General features: G+C 44.2%; 1 protein-coding gene across 2 annotated transcripts in view; it reads right to left on the bottom strand.

The window, feature by feature from the left end:
• Window positions 1–4,624: 4,624 nt before the first annotated feature.
• CCDC38 (coiled-coil domain containing 38) overlaps window positions 4,625–19,911 on the bottom strand; it is a 42,920-nt gene continuing 27,633 nt past the window's right edge. For both annotated transcript variants that reach the window (XM_059726348.1, XM_059726349.1), the window contains 3 exons: window positions 19,271–19,476; window positions 13,705–13,798; window positions 4,625–10,827 (listed from right to left, as the gene is read on the bottom strand). In XM_059726348.1, the coding sequence (XP_059582331.1) occupies window positions 10,720–10,827; window positions 13,705–13,798; window positions 19,271–19,476 (408 nt within the window). In that variant the 3' untranslated portion in view covers window positions 4,625–10,719. The remainder of the gene's footprint in view (window positions 10,828–13,704; window positions 13,799–19,270; window positions 19,477–19,911) is intronic.

The following is a 19,911-nucleotide window of genomic DNA, read 5'->3' as shown; positions in this document are numbered from 1 at the left end:
TCTTGTTGCGACACAATCTGGGGTGTGAAACCTTAAAAGGAATGTGCTGCTTCAACCTCACTGATAATTCTGTGCTAATTGAAGACAAAATTGGTGCCTTACAACGATTGACACAGACGTTGAAAGAATCATCTGGCTTAGACTTTTCCTGGTTAACTTCCTGGCTTCCCAATTTTGGATGGTTGAAACAGTTATTTTGTATGGTGGTTCTGTTTTCTTTTATAGGGATTATGGTTTGTTTCTGTATCCAATGTATACCGGTTCGTATCGCATCTATCTTCAGGCCTAAGGTAAATCAAATGATTTTGCAAACAAAGAAAGCTGAGAATACTAGATTTGTGTTAAGTCAAATTGAATGGAGCAATCATAATTAATAATAATTATGAATGTTCCAGAGGAGGGAAATGTAAGGTTCGACCTAGAAACTACTATGCAAAGCCTAAGCAAAAGTGAATGTTATGTGACGAATGCCCATCTGCAATGATAAGGAGCAGACAGTCTTAGATAGAGGAAGCTTGAAAACAAAAACAGAATCAGAGGTACTGGAACAAAGAGTTCATTAAAATACTAAAAATCACACCCCTAGGCGGGGAAGATATATGCTAATGAAACATATATGTATGTTAATGAGATACATAGCTAAAACACAGGTATAGAGACATGCTCAGTAAAGAACTCCTTGCGTCACTCCTTTATAACCAATTAGCAAACAAGGATGCTTATGAAGATTCAAACTCTTGTATATAAGGGGCTTAGTATTGCATATCTGCTGTGCTTGTTTTGTGAAATTATTCCACTTGCACCTTTTATTGCTAGCAATAAATCTTTTTTATACTTTCACCCCTGGTATCTTTATTGGCCTTTGCATACTGGGCACGAACCCAGACTTGAGCTGGGGCCTAACACCCTGACATTCTCCTTTCAAGTGTGAAAACTGGATCTTTATATTTAGGGAGATACTTAAAAAAGAAATACTAAATGCAAGCATTTGGCATTCCAAAAACTTCAAGAAAAAAATATAGTGAAATCTATTTCACTATACAATTTTCCTTTTTTTTGATAGTGTATCCTGAAGTGCACTAGAAACAGCAGTCCTAATTTGCTTACAGCAAATGATGCAGAATCAAATTATTTAAACCAATGTTTTTATCACTAAAAAAAAAAATGGAGGCATTTTGATTTTTAAAAAAAATGAACACTTTGGATGCAATCTAAACCACAATAAAGTCAAAGCATTTTACAACAAACTTCAGAGGAATCAACATCTTCATCAGTGACTTGGATGAGGGGGTAAAAGCACCCTATTCAAATTTGCTGATGACACTAAGATGTGGGGTGAAGTGGGCATGCTAGAAGGGAGGAATTGGCTGCAATTGGACCTAGACAGGTTACAGGGGTGGGCAGATGAAAACAGGATGGGTTTAAACACAAGTGCAAGGTACTACACCTGGGGAAGAAGAACTAGCAGCAGCCCTACATGCTGGGGAACTCCCTTCTCATCAGGGCAGAGGTAGAAAAGGATCTTGGAGTTATTATTGATGCCAAAATGAACATGGGCCGACAGCGTGGGGACGCAGTCAGGAAGGCCAACCGTACCTTGTCATGCATCCAGAGATGCATCTCGAGTAGGTTCAAGGAGGTGATCCTCCCCCTTTATGCGACACTGGTCAGGCCACAGTTGGAGTACTGCATCCAGTTCTGGGCACTGCACTTCAGGAGGGATGTGGACAGCATTGAGAGGGTCCAGAGGAGGGCCACTCACGTGATTGGGGGGCAGCAGGGCAGGCTCTATGAGGAGAGGCTATGGGACCTGAACCTGTTCAGTCTCTACAAGAGAAGGCTGAGGGGGGATCTAGTGGCCATTTACAAACTAGTCAGGGGGGACCAGCAGGCATTGGGGGAGTCCCTGTTCCCCAGAGCACTCCCAGGAGTAACAAGGAATAATGGTCACAAGCTGGCAGAGGGTAGATTCAGACTAGACATCAGGAAGCCCTGCTTCACAGTCAGGGCGGCTAGGATCTGGAACCAACTTCCAAGAGAAGTGGTGCTGGCTCCTACCCTGAGGGTCTTTAAGAGGAGGCTAGATGAACACCTTGCTGGGGTCATTTGACACCAGTGCTCTTTCCTGCCATGGCGGGGGGTCGGACTTGATGATCTGTCAAGGTCCCTTCCGACCCTACAAACTATGAAACCAGGATTTCATCAACTGCCTAAGTTTCAGTCTATTCTTGTTTATGCAGGTCAAGCCTTCCATCAATTAAATACCCATTTCTGTATCCCCCACCCAGCTTTACATGTGGCACAGAAAGGTGACAAGTGGCAGTCACCTACAAGCACAGTTGACTTCAATGATAAAGAGTTTTCAATGCAGAGAAAGCGGAGTGTGACATCTTGCACTCTTTGACCTTCTGAGTAACCTATCAGGAAAAGGGACAAAAATCTAGATAACAGCAAACCAAAAAGTCATGGATGCTTAGCAGAGGCATAACGGGGCACTTATGGGGCACCCAAGGCTGAACCATCTGCCAACTGCAGCAGCAGTCAGCCCCTACGCCTATTTTTGTGCTCCCCAACAAAGGCAGTGTCTGGGGCTGTTGCCTTAGTTGCCCTCCCTTACCTATGCTACTGAGGCTTGCTACACTGCAGTTGTGCATTGATATTCAGTACAGTTTTGCTGGAGAGAAACAGAGAAGTCAGAAGGGGAAAGGAAAATGTAAGACAAAACAGAAAGGTGAGACTGAGTGGGGGTGGGAAATAGTTTCCATGGAGTGCTAGCTGTCAACACTAATACTGGAATGACTAGGATCATATGTTCTGTGTCTTGGGCAGATTGGCCCCAATCCTATTGTCAGACCTCACATAAAAAGTCCTGTAGGCAAAGTACTCTTGTTGACTGTCAATTTTCTAGGACCAGAATCATTATGAGGCAATGAAAATAGAAAGGCTAAAATACACATCGAAGGACAGGAATGGCAAAGTATGAAAGGGGAGAAATGGTTCATCAAATGCTATGGAGGGACTTGCAGAAAAGGAAGAATGAAAGATGGAGCAAGCATTTCTCTTTGGTACAGGCTAAATGTTATGTGTATTCCACAATCCTGGCTGAAAAAATCAGAGCTCTGCAAGTCGAGAAGAAAAATAACAGCTTTGAAGTAATTCTTCTACACACTGTGATGACTATTCCTTCCCTACTCATTCTTGTTTATCTCATAAGTTAAAATGTGAGGAAGGCCAGGACCAGAACCCTCTCCAGCTTGAGGAGTTCTGCTCTTGAAACCTTCAGGCTGTGGTCACCATCACACACAAATTATTCTAGACTGTGCCTTCGATCAGACAATCGGCAAAAGGAGGCATTCTTAAAATCCCAACCAGAGCCTGCACTACAAGGTTTACAGGTGTAGCTGTGTCAGCTAAGGGGTAGGAAAATATAATATATCCAAGCTAATGTAACTGCCAGCAAAGCCATGAGGGCTTCTGTCATCTTAGCTTATGCTGTTAGGAGAAGCAGTATAACTGTGCCAGTGAGAAAAAACTTTTTCTTCATTGGTATGCATTGTGTCTTCACTAGGCACTATGGTGAAATAATTACAGCAGCATAAGTTTTGTAATACTCATGAACCCTAATTAATTTCTTCATTTTCCCTCAGTCCCCTCCCATTTCCAATTGTTGCAATGGGGAGATGCTGCAAATGGACTTACAGAGAGCACGGGTATGAAATAGAAATAAATAAGGTTGGAATGTTACCCATTTTTCTTTTAGTTGCTTTCAAACTTAACTCTTATTCCTTTCATTCAGTACAGACTTGAATACTGGCCACGTGATGTGTACAGGCAAGGGCCAGGAAAGGCCTGGGCAGGGTAAGCACCAGGAATGAGTTTTCTGCTTCCTCAAAAGCCTGCAAGGAAAATGTTGCATTGACCTCTACAACAGGGGCAAACAAAGGTGTTCAGGATTACGGCTCACACCTTACATACATACATACTTATACTCTCTTGGCTAACAAGCAAAAATGAGGTAAAACACTCCTTTGCAGAATTATCCTGTTCTTGGCAGGTATCATCTATGCAGGGAGACATTGGGGTAAGGGATGTTCTCCACCCTCATAATAGCTTTGTTTCTGAACCAGGATCCATCAAGCCATTTTGGGTCTGGTTCTACAGTGGACTTGGACTCAACTTTCAGACTTAATCATCTCCAAACTGCCTTTCATTAACTCAGACTCCCATACCCATCCTAAATATACTGGTAATTCTAGTCAAACACACATCTTTATGTTTGGCAAGCTGAATCCTATATTTGTTTAACTCCAGCACCAGGCAAATGGGGCACCATGAGTGTCTGACATGCCACCATTCCAGCTCTTCTGCCTCTCTGTGTGTGCATTTGTATTTTCAAAATGCATGCATGATTATGTTTCAGTTAGATGCTTTCTCAGATAATGCAATGCTCCATTACTGAAATCTACTATGATCCTGTATATGTGGCATTTAACAAACAGATGTTAGAACAAGAACAGCAGCTTTTCAGGAGAAATTCTTGCCACCAAAACAAATTTGAAACCCAGAACTTTCATCCATTGAATACAATGAGAGTTTTGATCTTTACTTAGAAAGAAAATTGAACTTCACAGAAATCTCAATCTTTATTTCTAATTTATCTGTACATTTCCAGTTTTAGGACTACAAAAAATAGGCACAAAAGTTTCCTTCAGGCAATATCATACTAGAATCCACAGAACCTTCACGGGTTTACATTTTTACAACCACAGGTGTCAAGCTGCACATGCAGTAACATTAATTGGAAAGATAATAGACTAATTAACCACCTAACTGATTGTTTACAGGCACTGTAGTACTTGGCTAAGTAATAATATTGATAATTTTGCACCACAGGTTCTGAAAATCTGGTTTACATTGCATATAATATATAGTATATGTATTTTTTAGATTAACTCAACTGCTTTTTTAAGACTGAATATTGCGGAGCTACACAGAAACAGAATTTTTTAAAGTACATTCTCATCTGGTTTAGTGTACCATCTTGAAGAGTGCTATTTTGTCAGCGTTATCTACATCTCTCTAAGAATTGCAGCAGAGCAGAGTTGAAGAACAGTTTTTCCACAATGATATATTTTCATACTCTGTGACCCTACAGGGATACAAGGACTACACCAGAGATGATGAAATGCTCTGCACATTTAAAGTTGTTGACCTATGATTAGGTCTCATGAAAGCACCTGAGTATTTAATCTTAACAATTAGTTTCAAAAGCAGCAGCAGGCGAGCTTTAGCAAGTTGCAGGCCAGAACCTGGCTCTAGTTCAATGTAGGGTGGGTAGCTTCGGTGGCCTGTCAAGCAGCTGGAGTCTTTCCCTGCACCCTTACTAGGGCCAGGCAGCTAAAAGCTGGGTCTGCACTAACATTGCTTTTCCCAGGCCCCCAGCTCTCCACCCTACAGCCAGTGAGCGATGAGCTGGGGGAATTGGTGACTATGCGGATTCAAAGCAAAGTCCTTTGGCTCTGCAGGATGGATCCTGCTCTTGGGCTGTGCATTGCTGATGCTAAAGGGCCTGGAGCCTGTGTTCTAACTCCAGTTGAGCCACCAATTTGTTCTGTATTTGTTGCCTACTGTCACAACATCACTTATTCTGGGAGCCCAGACACAGTGCCTGTATCTCAGTTCCTTTCTACGTGTTTTTTAATTGAGAGACTTTGCAAGAAGAAAGTAAAGTTACTAAACAAATGCGTAGTGCCTGTACAGGAGGGTGTATTGCAATTCAATTGGTTGTAAAATTAGTTTCACAAACAACACTTTCCGCAGCATGTGTTCAGTTCCAAGCAATGCACTAAAATTCACTGCAGATACTAATATTTAGAATCACCACTGTACAATATGACAAGAACCTGTTTGTTACGAGTAGGAACAGTTATTTCTTAGAAGAAAGGGGAATTCCACAAAATAAGAAAGGTAACTGTTTAAAAGTAAACTGTACCATCTTTTATCTATATGAAAATGTTTCTCTAGAAAGTGAAATTCATCCCAGATGTAGCTTCCCTGTATCTAATGGAACTGAATTATGAACAAAATTTGACCCATTTATTGCGATATAGCATTTTCAAAACAGCAAGATGCATTTAGTTTCCAACTCCTGAATACTGTAGCAAAGTCATCTTTGTCCCTTGCTTTCGGAAATGCAAGTTTTCTTACGTGGAAACAGAATGAGAACCGGTACTTAGCATTTAGTGTTCAAGGCTGTAATCAAATCTCACAAAGGTCATTTCATTTGTGAAATCCACAGAGTTTTCATAGTAAGAACTGTGCAATCAGGTTTGCCAGTCCTAGGATGATTATAAAGATGTGAGTGACTAGTATTGGCCATGTCAACTTCCCCACAACACGCAGGGAGATCATGGAGATGAGGGATAGATACAGAAATACAAAGGAAAGAAGAGAAATAATGATTTTTTGTTGGTTATGGATAACTACCTCATTTAATCTGGTAGATTTTTGGTGGGTTTCTCACTGTAGCGGTGTTGGCCTTTGGTAAATTCTCTTTTAATAGAATATAGTAAATTAAATTAGGCAGGCAAGGTTCTTTGAGTAGATGTGATGATACCTTTTATTAGAACAACTGAGTAGTTGGAAAAAAGTTTCAAGCACAGGGAGTCTCTGCTGGTCTGAGACTCCAAGGAATGAAACTAAAAGTGTGGCAGGATGTCATTGAGAATGTAGATACAGTAAAAACTGTGCTATCTGGCACTTTATTAACCAGCGTGCTTGTGAAGGAGTGACAGAGAGCAAACAGAAGCCCCAAGGTGTCTCACATGCTGGGCAGGGGAGGTCAGGAGAAGAAAAGCAGCTTGCACCAACAGATGGAGGAAATGCAAACAAAAAACATTCGCAGCATGGAGGGCCAGCACAGCTGCAGCTGGAGAGCACAGGTGAAAAGCTTCCGGTTTGATAAAGGGTACTGTCATAACCCAAACTGAGAAGTGTCCCTGACACAATGAAATCTGCCTAGCAACTATCGTTGCTTTTAAGTTTGGTAAGTTCCATTTCCTCACTTGGCAGTGTGTTACAATCCTGGCACAGTGGAAAATCCCATTTAGTCTGCATGCCTGTGCCATAGTGGAAAATTCCATTGGTTTGGTTTGATACATATGGCACAGGGAGAAACTAGGTCACAGCGAGGAAAATAGGTCACAGTGGAAAATTCCGCTGAGACACAACCCAAGGACTGTATGCTATGTCATGGAAAAGTACAGCTTTAGAAAAAGTTCCCGCCAACTGTATGCAGACCTGCACATCACTATTGGCTTCTTCCATATTATTCATATTTAGTGACTGGTGATTGGCCTTCTAGCTATATAAAAGGTAAATCAGTTTCCGCCCACGTTGGAGAACTCCGCGCACTGAGAACTCTGCAAACACTTTGGAGCTGGAGAACTCAGAGAACTCGGAAAGCTCCGCACATTTCTCAAGTTGAAAGAACTCGGAGAACCTCGCGCATTTCTCAGAGTAAAACCTAGCGGACTGATCACCTGCCAGTGACTCCCCGTCATCGCCTCTCCTGACGTACCCCATACCCTGCTAGCTCGGTTCTGTTTCTTCGTTGCAACTGTAACCCAAGTCAGCATTCAGCCTACCTGTATTATAATCATCTACAGTGTAAGTAAAGCAATCTTAGTTTAACCAATACGATTCGGTGCCTAGTTCCTCTCCGTCTGTCAAAAAGTACCCACCTGCCGTTTCGGGCTACTGGCCACAGCCCGGCCTGCCACTCGACCGCCACAGGTACAACATGTCACACCGTGAAGGGAAGAGTACACTACACTTCCAGAGCAGCATCTCACTCAGGTTTGGGGGAAGGAGGCTGCCCAGAGGTATTTCTGGCCCTGGAGAAGGGCAGAGCTCGGTCAGTTTCCTACAGGCCACAGGGAAAGAGAAGCGGTGAATATGGATACATAGCCACCAGTGGATTGGCAACAGGCCCTTACCCTCACTAGCTCTTCCATTTGGACCTGTTGCCCCTGCAATATCCTGACCGTGAGGGTAAGGGCCCAAGAGGCAGAAGCCAGGATAATGATACTGTCACAGCAGCAGGAGCCGAGTGAGAAGCTAGAGGCCTGACCTATAGCTATTCACGCTGGAGTGGAGGGGACTAGGCTATCAATTAAATGCCTCTACATCATCAGATGCGGCTCTCAAAGCCTTCCAAGAATGACAGCAATAGCAGCAGGATGGGACAGAAAGGAGTGGGCAATACAGTTAGGCCCCTTATTGACAGGGCCAGCACAGGCGGCATACAAGGCCCTATCACGGGAAGAGGCCAGGTGTTATGGAAAAGTGAAAGAAGCCACCATATTAAACAGGCTTGAAATTTCACCTGAAACATACCAACAGAAATTTAGGGCAAGGAAAAAAATGGAAGAGTTGTGGCCCAGGGTAGTAGCTCAGATCCTAAAGGATGTGGCCACCTGGTGGATACAGCCCAACAGTAAAAAGGCAGAAGAGGCGGTGGACTTAGTAGTGCTAGAGCAGTTTGGGGTTCTCTATCACAAAGGGGAACTCACCTGGGGTGTGTGGAGCCGCTGCCGTGGAGCGCGGGGGGGGTGGCAGCAGCGACCCGGAGTGCGGAGCCGCTGCCGCGGAGCACGGGGGGAGCAGCAGCGGCCCGGAGTGCGGAGCCGCTGCTGCGGCCCAGAGCGCGGAGCCACGACTGCAGAGCATGGGGGGGGCAGCGGCAGCCCGGAATGCGGAGCCACCGCCGCGGAGTGTGGGGGGGTGGCGGCAGCCAGGATTGCAGAGCCACTGCTATGGAGCGTGGCGGCGGCAGTGGCCCAGAGTGCGGAGCCGCCGCCGCGGAGCACGGGGGAGGCAGCGGCAGCCCGGAGTGCGGAGCCGCCGCCATGGAGCGCAGGGTGGAGGGGGCGGCGGTGGCCCGGAGTGTGGAGCCGCCGCCGCAGCCCAGAGCGCGGAGCCACCACGGCGGAGCATGGGGGGGGCAGCGGCAGCCCGGAGTGCGGAGCTGCCGCTGCAGAGTGCGGGGGGGGGCGGCAGCCCGGAGTGCAGAGCCGCCGCCACTGCGGAGTGCGGGGGGGGGGGCAGAGGCGGCCCCGAGTGCAGAGCCGCTGCCACGGAGCACAGTAGGCTGGATCAGAAGTCTCTGTATGCTTAGGGAACATAAATGACGCTCTGTGAGGTGGCCCAGAATGCGGAGCGGCTGTGGGGCGTGGGATGGTGGCGGCCCAGAGTGCAGAGCCACCGTTGCGGAGCGTGGGGGCGGCGGTGGCACGGAGTGTGGAGCCGCCCACAGAGTGTGGGGTGGTGGCAATGGCCCAGAATGCGGAGCCTCCGCCACAGAGTGGACGGTGGTGGCGACCCGGAGTGTTGGGCAGCGGCGGCAGCCCGGAGTGCGGAGCCGTCGCCACGGGGTGGCGGCAGCGTGCAGAGCCGCCGCCACCACGGAGCACGGGGCGGCAGCAGCCCAGAGTGTGGAGCCACCCCCGCAGAGTGTGGGGTGGCAGCAGTGGCCCAGAGTGCAGAGCCGTCACCGTGGAGCGCAGGGTGGCGGCGGCAGCCCACAGTGCGGAGCCGTCGTGGAGTGTGGGGTGGCAGCAGCTGCCCAGAGCACGGAGCCACCGCCGCGGAGTGCGGGGTGGCGGCGTTGCCCCAGAGTGCGGAGCCGCTGCCGCTCCGCGGGCGGTGGCGGCCCAGAGTGCGGAGCCACCGCCGCGGAACACAGGGTGGCGGCGGTGTCCCAGAGTGCGGAGCCACCCCCGCGGAGCTGCGGCGGCAGCCCAGAGTGCGGAGCTGCCGTGGAGTGTGGGGCGGCGGCGGTGGCCCGGCGGCGGCCCAGAGTGTGGAGCCATCGCCACAGACCGCAGGCCAGCGGCGGGCCAAAGTGCAGAGCTGCTGCCGCGCCCATGGAGCAGTGGAGGTGAAGGAAGAGAGGATTGCAGGCTGCCATATGCAGTACTGGTACGGCAAACTGCCGCTTTATCGCAAGGGTGGGAGCATGGAAAATGCCATCATTCATGTTCCCTAAGCATACAGAGACTTCTGACCGAGCCTACCGAGGCATTGTACCAGTAGAGCTTGATCCCACGCCAGCAGTTAGGGATGGCAGCAGGACTCACTACAACATGTTGTACCCTTTATCAAATCAGAAGCTTTTCACCTGTGCTCTCTTTACCTTTTTCTTTTTACTCCCATTGAGTGCAGACATGGGAAGCAGGTGCAAACATGCCCATTGAGTGATCCAGGCAGCTCTCTCACAACCGGCATTCCAGTCAACGGGGCAAAACCCACAGCCCCCGCCACCCCATTCTATCACTGTAATGTCTCCCTTTTCTTTCCCCTGCCTTCCTCCTCCCTTCTCTGCTTTACCTTTTGCCTTTCTAATTTCTTCCTATTTACATTCTCACTGACATCCTGCCACATTTTTAGCTTCTCTCATTCCTTGGAGTCTCAGAACAGCAGACTCCCTACGCCTGAAAAAGGCTGACTGAGCCCAAAGGCTTGCTGAGAAATTTTTTCCAACTACTCAGATGGTCTAATAAAAGATATCATATCTACTCAAAGAACCTTACCTGCCTAATTGAATTTGGTAAATTCTCCATTAATAGAATATAGTAAAGGCTATGAATTGGTTATAGTTTAGGTAAAGTGAGTAAAAAGATACCCCTGCAATAGTGTATCTAACCACAATCTCCAAACTTAAATGAAAAACCATGCGTCTTCTTGAGTTTTTGTGATGATGTTTTGACGGCCTGCATCTTTTTTAAGGTCTGGAGGCTTTGACCGATATACCAGTGGTCTTCCCACCTAAAACATAAGAAAAGATGAAGCTACTGAACACAGAAAAGGTCTGTGCAGAACTGTGTAAAGACTTGTCTAAGTTAAATTCATCCTCTCCGTCCCTTTAATAGGATTCATAGAGATGCATTAAACACTGCATGAACATAACAACAGCTGCTGCCCTTTTAAACCCACCCACTCCGCCAAAACTGCTTCAGCTCTACATCTCTACAGTATTAGCTTATCCTTGCCATAGTTGATCATTTCACAATCCTTATGCTTTAATACTTTGGAAGTAATTACTTGATTTCCTTTTCCACTGGGGGGTCTCAACAGCTTTAAATGTACTTGCAGTGCCTTTTATCAGGTGTTTTTTATCTGACAGCAGTCTTACTTCACTTTCTCATTAACTGATGGGTGTCAAAGATCTGGCCTTCAGAGAGACATCATCTAGTCCCTGGAGCTGGCCCATGCAGGGCCAGTTCAGGACCACCCTTTCACCTAGGGGAAGGTCCTAGAAAAGATTATCAAAGAGACCATTCTCAACAGACTGGCCGATGACAAAATCCTGAGGGATAGCCAGCATGGGTTTGTTGCAGGTAGGGCTTGCTTGACCAATCTTATTTCCTTTTACAACCAGGTGACCTATCACCTGGACAAGGGGGAAGAGATTTATGTCATATATCTTGACTTAAAATAAAATCAGCTGTGACTAAACAAATTCCACCAGTAGGACTATAGCAGCCTTACTTCCTTTATATGTGAATGGAGGGTTCATTAAACAGTTGTTCCATTTGTAATGTGACACTGTTTAACTGATAAAATGGAAATTAAATGCACTTCTATAGCTTTAGATAGTTATGTATCAATTGGATTATTCAAGCTGTGTGTTTGCATACACAGTGAGAAGAATTACAGCTGGGAGAGGAACTTCCAATTTCCTGCTTTTACATTAGGCCAGTGATTTACAAGAAGCAATGGTCTCAAGTTGCAGCAAGGGACGTTTAGGTTAGATATTAGGAAAAATGTTCTCACTAGGGAGGTAGTAAAGCACTGGAACAGGTTACGTAGAGTGGTTGCGGAATATCCATCCATGGAGGTTTTTAAGACCCAGGCAGACAAAGCCTTGGGTGGGATGATGGAATTGGGGCTGGTCCTGGTTTGAGCAGGGGAAAAGATGACCTCCTGAGGTCCCTTCCTACCCTCATTTTCTGTGATTCTTGTCCAGGGTACTATGGGGTGTTGCCAGATCCTTGGACAGTTACTGAGAGGTGTGAGGAGATAAGTATGTAAACTAAATAGATAAAAGGAGGCTTAATTTTGTCCCTGCCTGGATGATCCCATAACCCTACTGCCAGCCTTTCAGCCAGGAGGTAACCACTGTAATACATAAATTAGTTTTTAAAATAGGGTGCCACTCAATCCACAGAAGTTATGGAGAGGTGCCTTGAATCCAAGAATACTTGAAAACCACTGCACTTAATGTAATCTCTTGTGGAAATTGAACATCTGCACACATCATTCTATATGTAAACTCTGAACCAGTCTACTCAATTTATGTAATAATGCTACAAGGATATGAAGTACAGGTAGTCCTTGACTTTACGTCGTTCGAGTTGCGACAAATGGCACTTATGACGTTTATAAATTGACACCCTGTTTCGATTTTTCCGACGTCAGTTTCGACTTTCTGACACCCATCCCCCTGACTCAAGACACTCGATCCAATATCACACCACACCAGCAAACGAGTTTGCTGTGCTGCCTATCTCCCTGCATTGATCCGCTGCACCACCAATCTCCCTGACTTAAGATGCTCAGTTGCTGTTCCAATGCCATTTTTACGTGGTGATTTTATGTGATTTTTTTATGTCAATACGATTGAAAATAGGGTATTGGGCCTTGGTTCAAGAACCAATCCCCCATTTATAACATTGTTCCTATGGGAAAAATCAGTTCCGAGTTAAGTTTCAACTTAAGACACGGTTTTCAGGAACCAACTGTGTCATAAGTCCAAGGACTACCTGTAATACTAGCATCCAGAAAATACTAAACAGATAATACTACATATTTGATATATTTCAGTCGTGTTGAAGGTATGTAGATAGTTCAAGCATCAGCCTATTAAACTGTGTAGTTCTATGATGATATCTGTCTGGTAATGTGTCCTCTGAAAAGAACATTGAATTGGATTATACACAGCCCAAGTAAATATCCTAGTTTCCCCATGAACACCTTAAAGTACAATTTTACTGGAACATCTTATTTGTCCCTATTCAAAATAAAGGCTATGTGTTTTCAGTTAGTCCCTTAATTGGCTACTTGCATACTGAAGTGCTTTACAATCATTTTGCAGTTAGGAGATATGTGAGCCCGAGGTCTATAAATTAGTGGTAATAACAGAAATACTGCAAGCCATTTTAGAGGCACAAACTGAGATCACAGCACAGCTTCTTTGGCCAAGAGCTGTCCAAACATGGTAAGAAATTATCTTAAAACAACAAAAATAACTTGGTTTAGAGAGATCAGAGAGGTAACAAGTGGGAGGGAAGAAATGAGTTGTCCCTAGTTCTCAGAAGGGGAACGGTGAGCTTACATGATACGCCTGATGTTATTTAGGAAGTGTGTGGCAAAGATGGGGATTGAGCCCATAACTGCTGAGACTTCCATTGGTGTGACTCAACCTTAAAAGCTCATTCTTCTCTAGTGTGCTAGCTTAGTAAACAGTAGAGGTATAACACCAAGAAGCGAAAAGGCTTTTTCCAAAGTCAAAAGTTGCAAGAATGTAAGAAGGGAATCCTTTACAATTGAACTTTCACCAAATACATATATTTACCTTTAGAAGCATACTAGTGCAGAAATTTTCCTAAGGAAGATACCTTAAAATGAGAAAAATGCACTAACCTTTTTCTTGGGTTCTGCTATTGCTCTTTGCAGAGAACACTTCAGACGTTCTTCCTGAATTTTCTTTGCTTCCTTTGCTTTTTCTTCACGCAACCTACAGAAGGGCAAAAAGATACTCCTTAGTAACTAAAAAAAAAAAAAAGTCTTGCAACTTTAATACATACTTTTTTGTCTCTAATTTTGGAGGCAATAAATACAGTGGTTTTAAAATGGAGAGCTGTCATCTTTGTGCAAGGAAGTTACTATGCTGAGTTGTTGGCAAACTGACTTAAAGAGAAGAGATTGGAAGGAAGTTGTAGATTAGAATTTTTGTAATTGAGGCTTACATAGTTTTACTATGGGAACAGTGCTGTTTCAGGTCTCACAGAGACAGGATCCATTCAGGAACTGATGGAGACAGCTTAGTTCTGGCAAACTTGCAGGATAGAGGGAAAGAAAAGCTATCATGAGCAGGGCCTGGGGAAAGCTGGTAAGTGATGCATTATTTCCACATCAATCATTTTCTTTTTTTGCCTTTTTTTCTTTGCAGCAGTATTTTTAGTATCTATAGCCATACCATTTTGTACCTTTCTCTCAAGCTAAAACTGTACGGCCTCAGCAGCACTTAGATGGGTTGCCATTACCTATCGTAGGACGTGACTTTATGGCTCTGTGTGTGGCTCTTCTTCCCCTCCAAATTCTAAACGGAGTTAATGTTACAATATGCTGGTAAGTAGGCTGCAGGAAGAGCTGCTTTTGGAAATAAAGCATTGCCACACCAGTGAGGACCTTACCAACTTTTTGCAAAAGAGAAATGAACCAGATGTGAATTTCCCCTAATACCAATTTGTCTGATTAATCTGACACTGCAAGTAAATAACAGTAGTATCATAGCCATGATGGTTAGTAATAGTAGTATCATAGACTATGTGAGAAGCAAGATTTACTTAGTAACATCTTATGTTTCTTAGATCAACTATACCGTTGGGAGAGTTGTTACACAAGCTCTAGGACACAAAATACCCTTCAAGTCACCTCAGTGACCTTCTGGTGCTCAAAAGCTTTTCTAACATTTCTCTTAACTAAAAGCAAGGAAAGAAGAAAGAACCCCTCTTGCGGCTGAATTAGAGCACCTCTTTTAGGCTTACATTTTGGCACTGTATGCCTTTACCCTCTGCACTGGACAGTCAGTAGACTATAAAACAAAACTCACCAAATGTACTGTGCAAGGAAAAAGCAAACAGGCTTCATAAAATTCTTATTCTTCCCTTTTAACTAGTGCACAACAACAGTATGCTGCTGAACGTGTTTAGTGTTTTATTTAAGAAGTTCATGTGCTGATGAATCCTGTAAGAGGGCAGCATAGTACAACTATTTACCCTACTAGACTGTAGACTGCAGTTTAATGCAAAAAGAAGAGCGTAAGTTTTCATCTACAAACGAGCAGATGGTAACTTTTCCACAATGCAGTAGAATCCTTAAATAGTGCTAGGAAAAAAAACAATTTACGTTTACTAACTGCATAGCAGGTGGTGCATTGGAGAGCAATGGTCAAGCCCTACATTTTAGGCTCTGGCCTTGCAAATACTCTTGCATGCAACATATTCCTGGGGTTTGCTGCCTGCAGGATCAGAGCTTCAGAGGAGGTTGCACAATCTGCTCAGGCCCTCTGATAGGGAAAAGAAAATATCCCTGCCTTGCAGAGAGGAAACCTCCTGCTGATTTGTAGCAATGGGCATGTTTCCTCTCAGTCCCTTCCTCCTGTGCTAGAAGCGCTTAAGTGTCCAGCAGTGGTACATCTTTAAGAGAGCAGCATTCATTTGTGAGAGGAAATCTTCCTGAAAGAAAGGCCTTCTGGCAGTTTAAAACTGGGGAGAGCGTACCACTGCAGAACAGAAAATATCTGCTGTTATTTGGAAAGGGCAAACTGTTTTTGTGTTTGATGTTTTGAATGAGGCAGACACTCCCTGGTTTAAAATGGACTGTTGGTGCTCCAGAACAGACATCCTGCACCCTGCCACTGGAGAGCAGCCAGATTGCGGGCTTTGTTGTTTTTGTAAGGGATCATTTAGAAACAGTCTGAAGTACTGAAACTTTTAAACATGACCTTGTTTCAACAGATACATCTGGTGTGTTGACTGGAAAGGCTAAGGAACTTGAATTTTTACTGAAAGACTACTAAAAAATATATCACTGATTATATGTAAATAAACACACACACACAGAGCTCTCATTATATAAGACCTGCAATATAAAACAAAACACTTTGCACTACATAAATATAGCAAGTGTAGACCAAAATTTGCACCAAAAGTAGAGAACAAAATGATACCAACAACACTTTAGAGTTCAGAAATACAACTAAGGTATTTTAATAGAATAAGAACATAAAATTAAGAGAAATATTTCCAGAGTTTTTAATATACTTAAAAGTTTATAGCTTTTGATAAAACCAAATGAGTGACTGATCATACTAAATGATGTGTTTTTCTGATCTATGGTAACCTCTGGTTTGGACTATAATGACAGAGGAGGGTGTTTGGGAACATATTTGCTCCCATAGGGAGTTCCAGCACAATAAGACCACACTGGGAATATTGGCATATCACACAGTGTGCCGAAAACTACATGCTAATGAAAGGAAATATAATAAAAGCAAACAGGAAGGAAAAACATCCAATTCATTTGTTTCTAATGGTATACAGTCACAAAATATAGCACTTCCAGGTAACAAGCTATTATTGAAACTGGATGCTTATCTTGCTGGGATCCTATGACCCCAGCTGACGTCCTGCCCTTTGGGCGGGGGGCTGGACTCGATGATCTTCCGAGGTCCCTTCCAGCCCTAATGCCTATGAAACCTATGAAAGAACCAACCAAAGATTCCTAATAAAGCTAAAGAACAGAACTACAACACATGACTGGCTTTTTCTTTTTACCTTCTATGCCTATAATGCATGACTTCAGATCTTCTCCCTGCTCCCAATTAACTCAACGGGGCTGGAACAAGTTCCAGCAACTATCCTGATTGTTTTTATCATTCTATGACTGGATGGGACACTAAATCACATGCAGTTATCCATTTACTAACAGTAAAATGGATGACCCACTACTGGATGCTAAGGGACTATAACACCAATTACATCCAGGATGTAATTCTGGCAGTGTCCCTGCCTTCACACACAGCTGAGACTGCTTATATGTGCCTGTCCTTCCAAGGAAAGGGTGAATAACTAGGTCTCCCATATCCTCTGTGTGTTTGCAACAGAGGAGCTTCTATTAGAGCAAAAGTGTTATAAACAGCACAATATGTTGGGAAGCTGCAAGGCTTAGCGTATTTATTCGAGTCCAAGACAAGATCCATTTAACATGGAAATTGAGTATGAGAGGTGGGGGGCAGGTGGCTGCTGCAGAGCCAGGCTGGGACTGTGCTCTGTGTCCCTGGTAGGAGCCATACCAGAGCCAAGGGTAAGCAGCAATGGGGAATTTGGGGGGGGGCAGGCAGGGGAGCAGAGGATACAGGGGAGAGAGATGAAGAGGAAAAATCATCAGAAGGAGGGGCAAGAGGCAGCGGGGTGGGGGGATGTACAGGCAGAAGGGAGCAAGCTGCCTGCCCTCCCCCACGCTTGCTCCCTACCACTACCTTCCCCAGAGCCCGTCTCCTACTGCTGCCTCCACTACTTGCCCTACCTCATGCCCCCCAACTACCTCCCCTACCCCCCTGCCACTGCTTTCTCTGGTGCAGTGATGAGGGAGAGAGGGTGAATTTAAGACAACCCTCCAATAATTAGATTCTGTCCATGGAAAATCATAACCAATCTATAAATTTTCCATGGACAGAATTGAATTATTGGGGGACTCATCTTAAAGCCATGGTTGTCTTAGATTTGGGTAAGCACCATAACTAAAAAGGGTGGTCCTGAGAGGAAACATAAAGAAATGAAAGGATTAGGTATAATAACATATGCACATTAGCATATGCAGTTCTGCAGTCATTGTAACATAGGCTGCCTTAGAAATGCTTTCTTAAGGTCTGTCAGCTAAGCATGAGATCCTAAAACAAACTCCAGGATTTTGGACACAGTGAGTGCATCTACATGTGAAATTGCAACTGAATTAATTTGGCAGTCATTTCACTCAGGTAAATTTTCTTGGTTTAGTTACCTCTAGCAAACAGTAATAGCAGACACATGACAGTTACTTCAGAACAGTTGATATGGGATAAGTCAACTGTTCTGTGTTACCTTTCCTTTTTACTTAATATAATTTTTTTCCTTCCCACACCCATCCTCAAAGTATTCACATCTGCAACAACAGACAGTCCTGCCATATAAATGGTTTATGCCATACCTATACTTCTCAAAACTGCCAGCTGGGAGGAAAAAGTGGTGCTAGGAGGGGAAAGCATACCATTAGTTTTTAGTGAATAAACATCACCTAACGAGGCATATAGAATCATCCTTCTGCAGTTTGGTTATTAAATATCACACAATAGTGGTATGTTTTCACAGCAAGATATTTCCTGATCCACAAATCTGCCAGTTGTAAACGAACAAGAAAAACAAGCATGTGCAGGGGTTCAGTTCAAGAAAGAGTAAGAAAATAGTGTTGGCAAGGACATGGAGGAAGAAAGAATTCCTGAAGGAGAGGGATGATCTCATAGAAGGGGACCATGGATACTGATCTAAGTATAGAGGCTATAGCATAAAACACACAGAGCTGGAACTGTGAAGAAGACAAAAGGAGCAGAAGGCACAGAAGGAAATGAGAACGTTTGTCCCTATTATGGACTGAGGACTAGCAATGAATCCACTGAGAACCATAATTTGGCACCAAACCTTTCCAAACTTCTTATTCATAGGATGATGTTCCCATTTAAAATGCAGGAGACTGGAGGGAAGATGGTGACTCTCAGGATCCCACTCTACCTTCCATTCTGCTCCATAAACAGTGCAATCATGTGTTGGGCCCATACCTGGCATAACATCTATCCTCTAGCTCCCCACCCTTCTGTGTATGGACCTGACGCAGCAGCTCTACACAGCCTGCCATCTTGCCTATGCTGCAATGCACGGTGAGGCAGCCAATGCAAGGGAGCAAGGGGACAAGCTCTAAAATGGCCGCCGCAATTAAGTAAGCTCTAAAATGGCCACCACAATTAAGCACCTGCTGACTGCTTGGCCCCAGGTCTTAAAGTGCACCCTTGTTAGACTTAAGACACTCTCAGAAGATGCCAACTCTTAATTTTCACTCATGTTTTTGACTACAGGAAAAGAACAAAGTAGTTCTTCTGTTGCAGAGAGCTCAGAAAGACCACAACAGTGGCTTTTAACACTATGGATTCCTATTTGAAATCTCTGGGTTTATCTTGTGAATCATGTGTTTACACCTAGCAGTGCTAATGGTGCTGTCAAGTATCATACCCTAAAACCATCATTAAAAGAATCTCAGGGCATCCCGGGGTGCTGTGGTACCCTCGTTGAGAGTCACTCCATTAATTAAATGCTCCAATTCCTAGCAAAGAATGCTCAGAACAAAAACCAAGAAAGGGTCTATTTATTTAAAGTATATTGGGCATTCCTCTTACCTTTGTCTTCTTTCCTTTCTCTTAGTTTTCTCAATTGCTTCAATAGTTTCTTTTGGAATGGTCTCTATTATATCACACAGCTCCTCAACCCTATTTTCTATTTGTCTCAGCATTTCAATTGCACTAATGTGTGTTGTCTCCATCTCTCCAGAACTAACTCTGTATACTTCTTCAATCTTTTTCCTGAGCATATGCAATGTCTTGTCCTTCAATTAAAAACAAATCAATCTGTAAGTGGCTATAGAACAAAACATGAATTTTATCTGAATACAAGTGCATTTCTGAAATGCACGGACAGCAGCAACGGACAATATAAACACTCAGTTGTTATAAGGTTGACATCTCAATGATAGGGAGTTTTTTTGCCATGTGTCTTGTTAAATAATACGCTCCCTTGTTATAGCATGTTGCTACCGCAATGTAGCGGCCAAAAATAATCATGCATGGTGTGCACTGCGCAGTATGGACTGTTACTGTGTCATCATTTAGTACTTCCAAAAGGATGGTGCAGTAACAACAGCACTTTCGGGGCACATGTAGACATGCCCACTTTTGTACTAATTTTTAGTTCAAGACTCAAGAAACTACCCAGTCCTGTAGTTCCCTCTCCCTTTTCAGATTTTCTTCCTCTTCCCCCTTTG

The sequence above is a fragment of the Alligator mississippiensis genome, chromosome 4 (assembly GCF_030867095.1).
Source record: "Alligator mississippiensis isolate rAllMis1 chromosome 4, rAllMis1, whole genome shotgun sequence".
Taxonomy (NCBI): Eukaryota; Metazoa; Chordata; order Crocodylia; family Alligatoridae; genus Alligator; species Alligator mississippiensis.
This window is presented reverse-complemented; position numbering and strand designations above follow the sequence as displayed.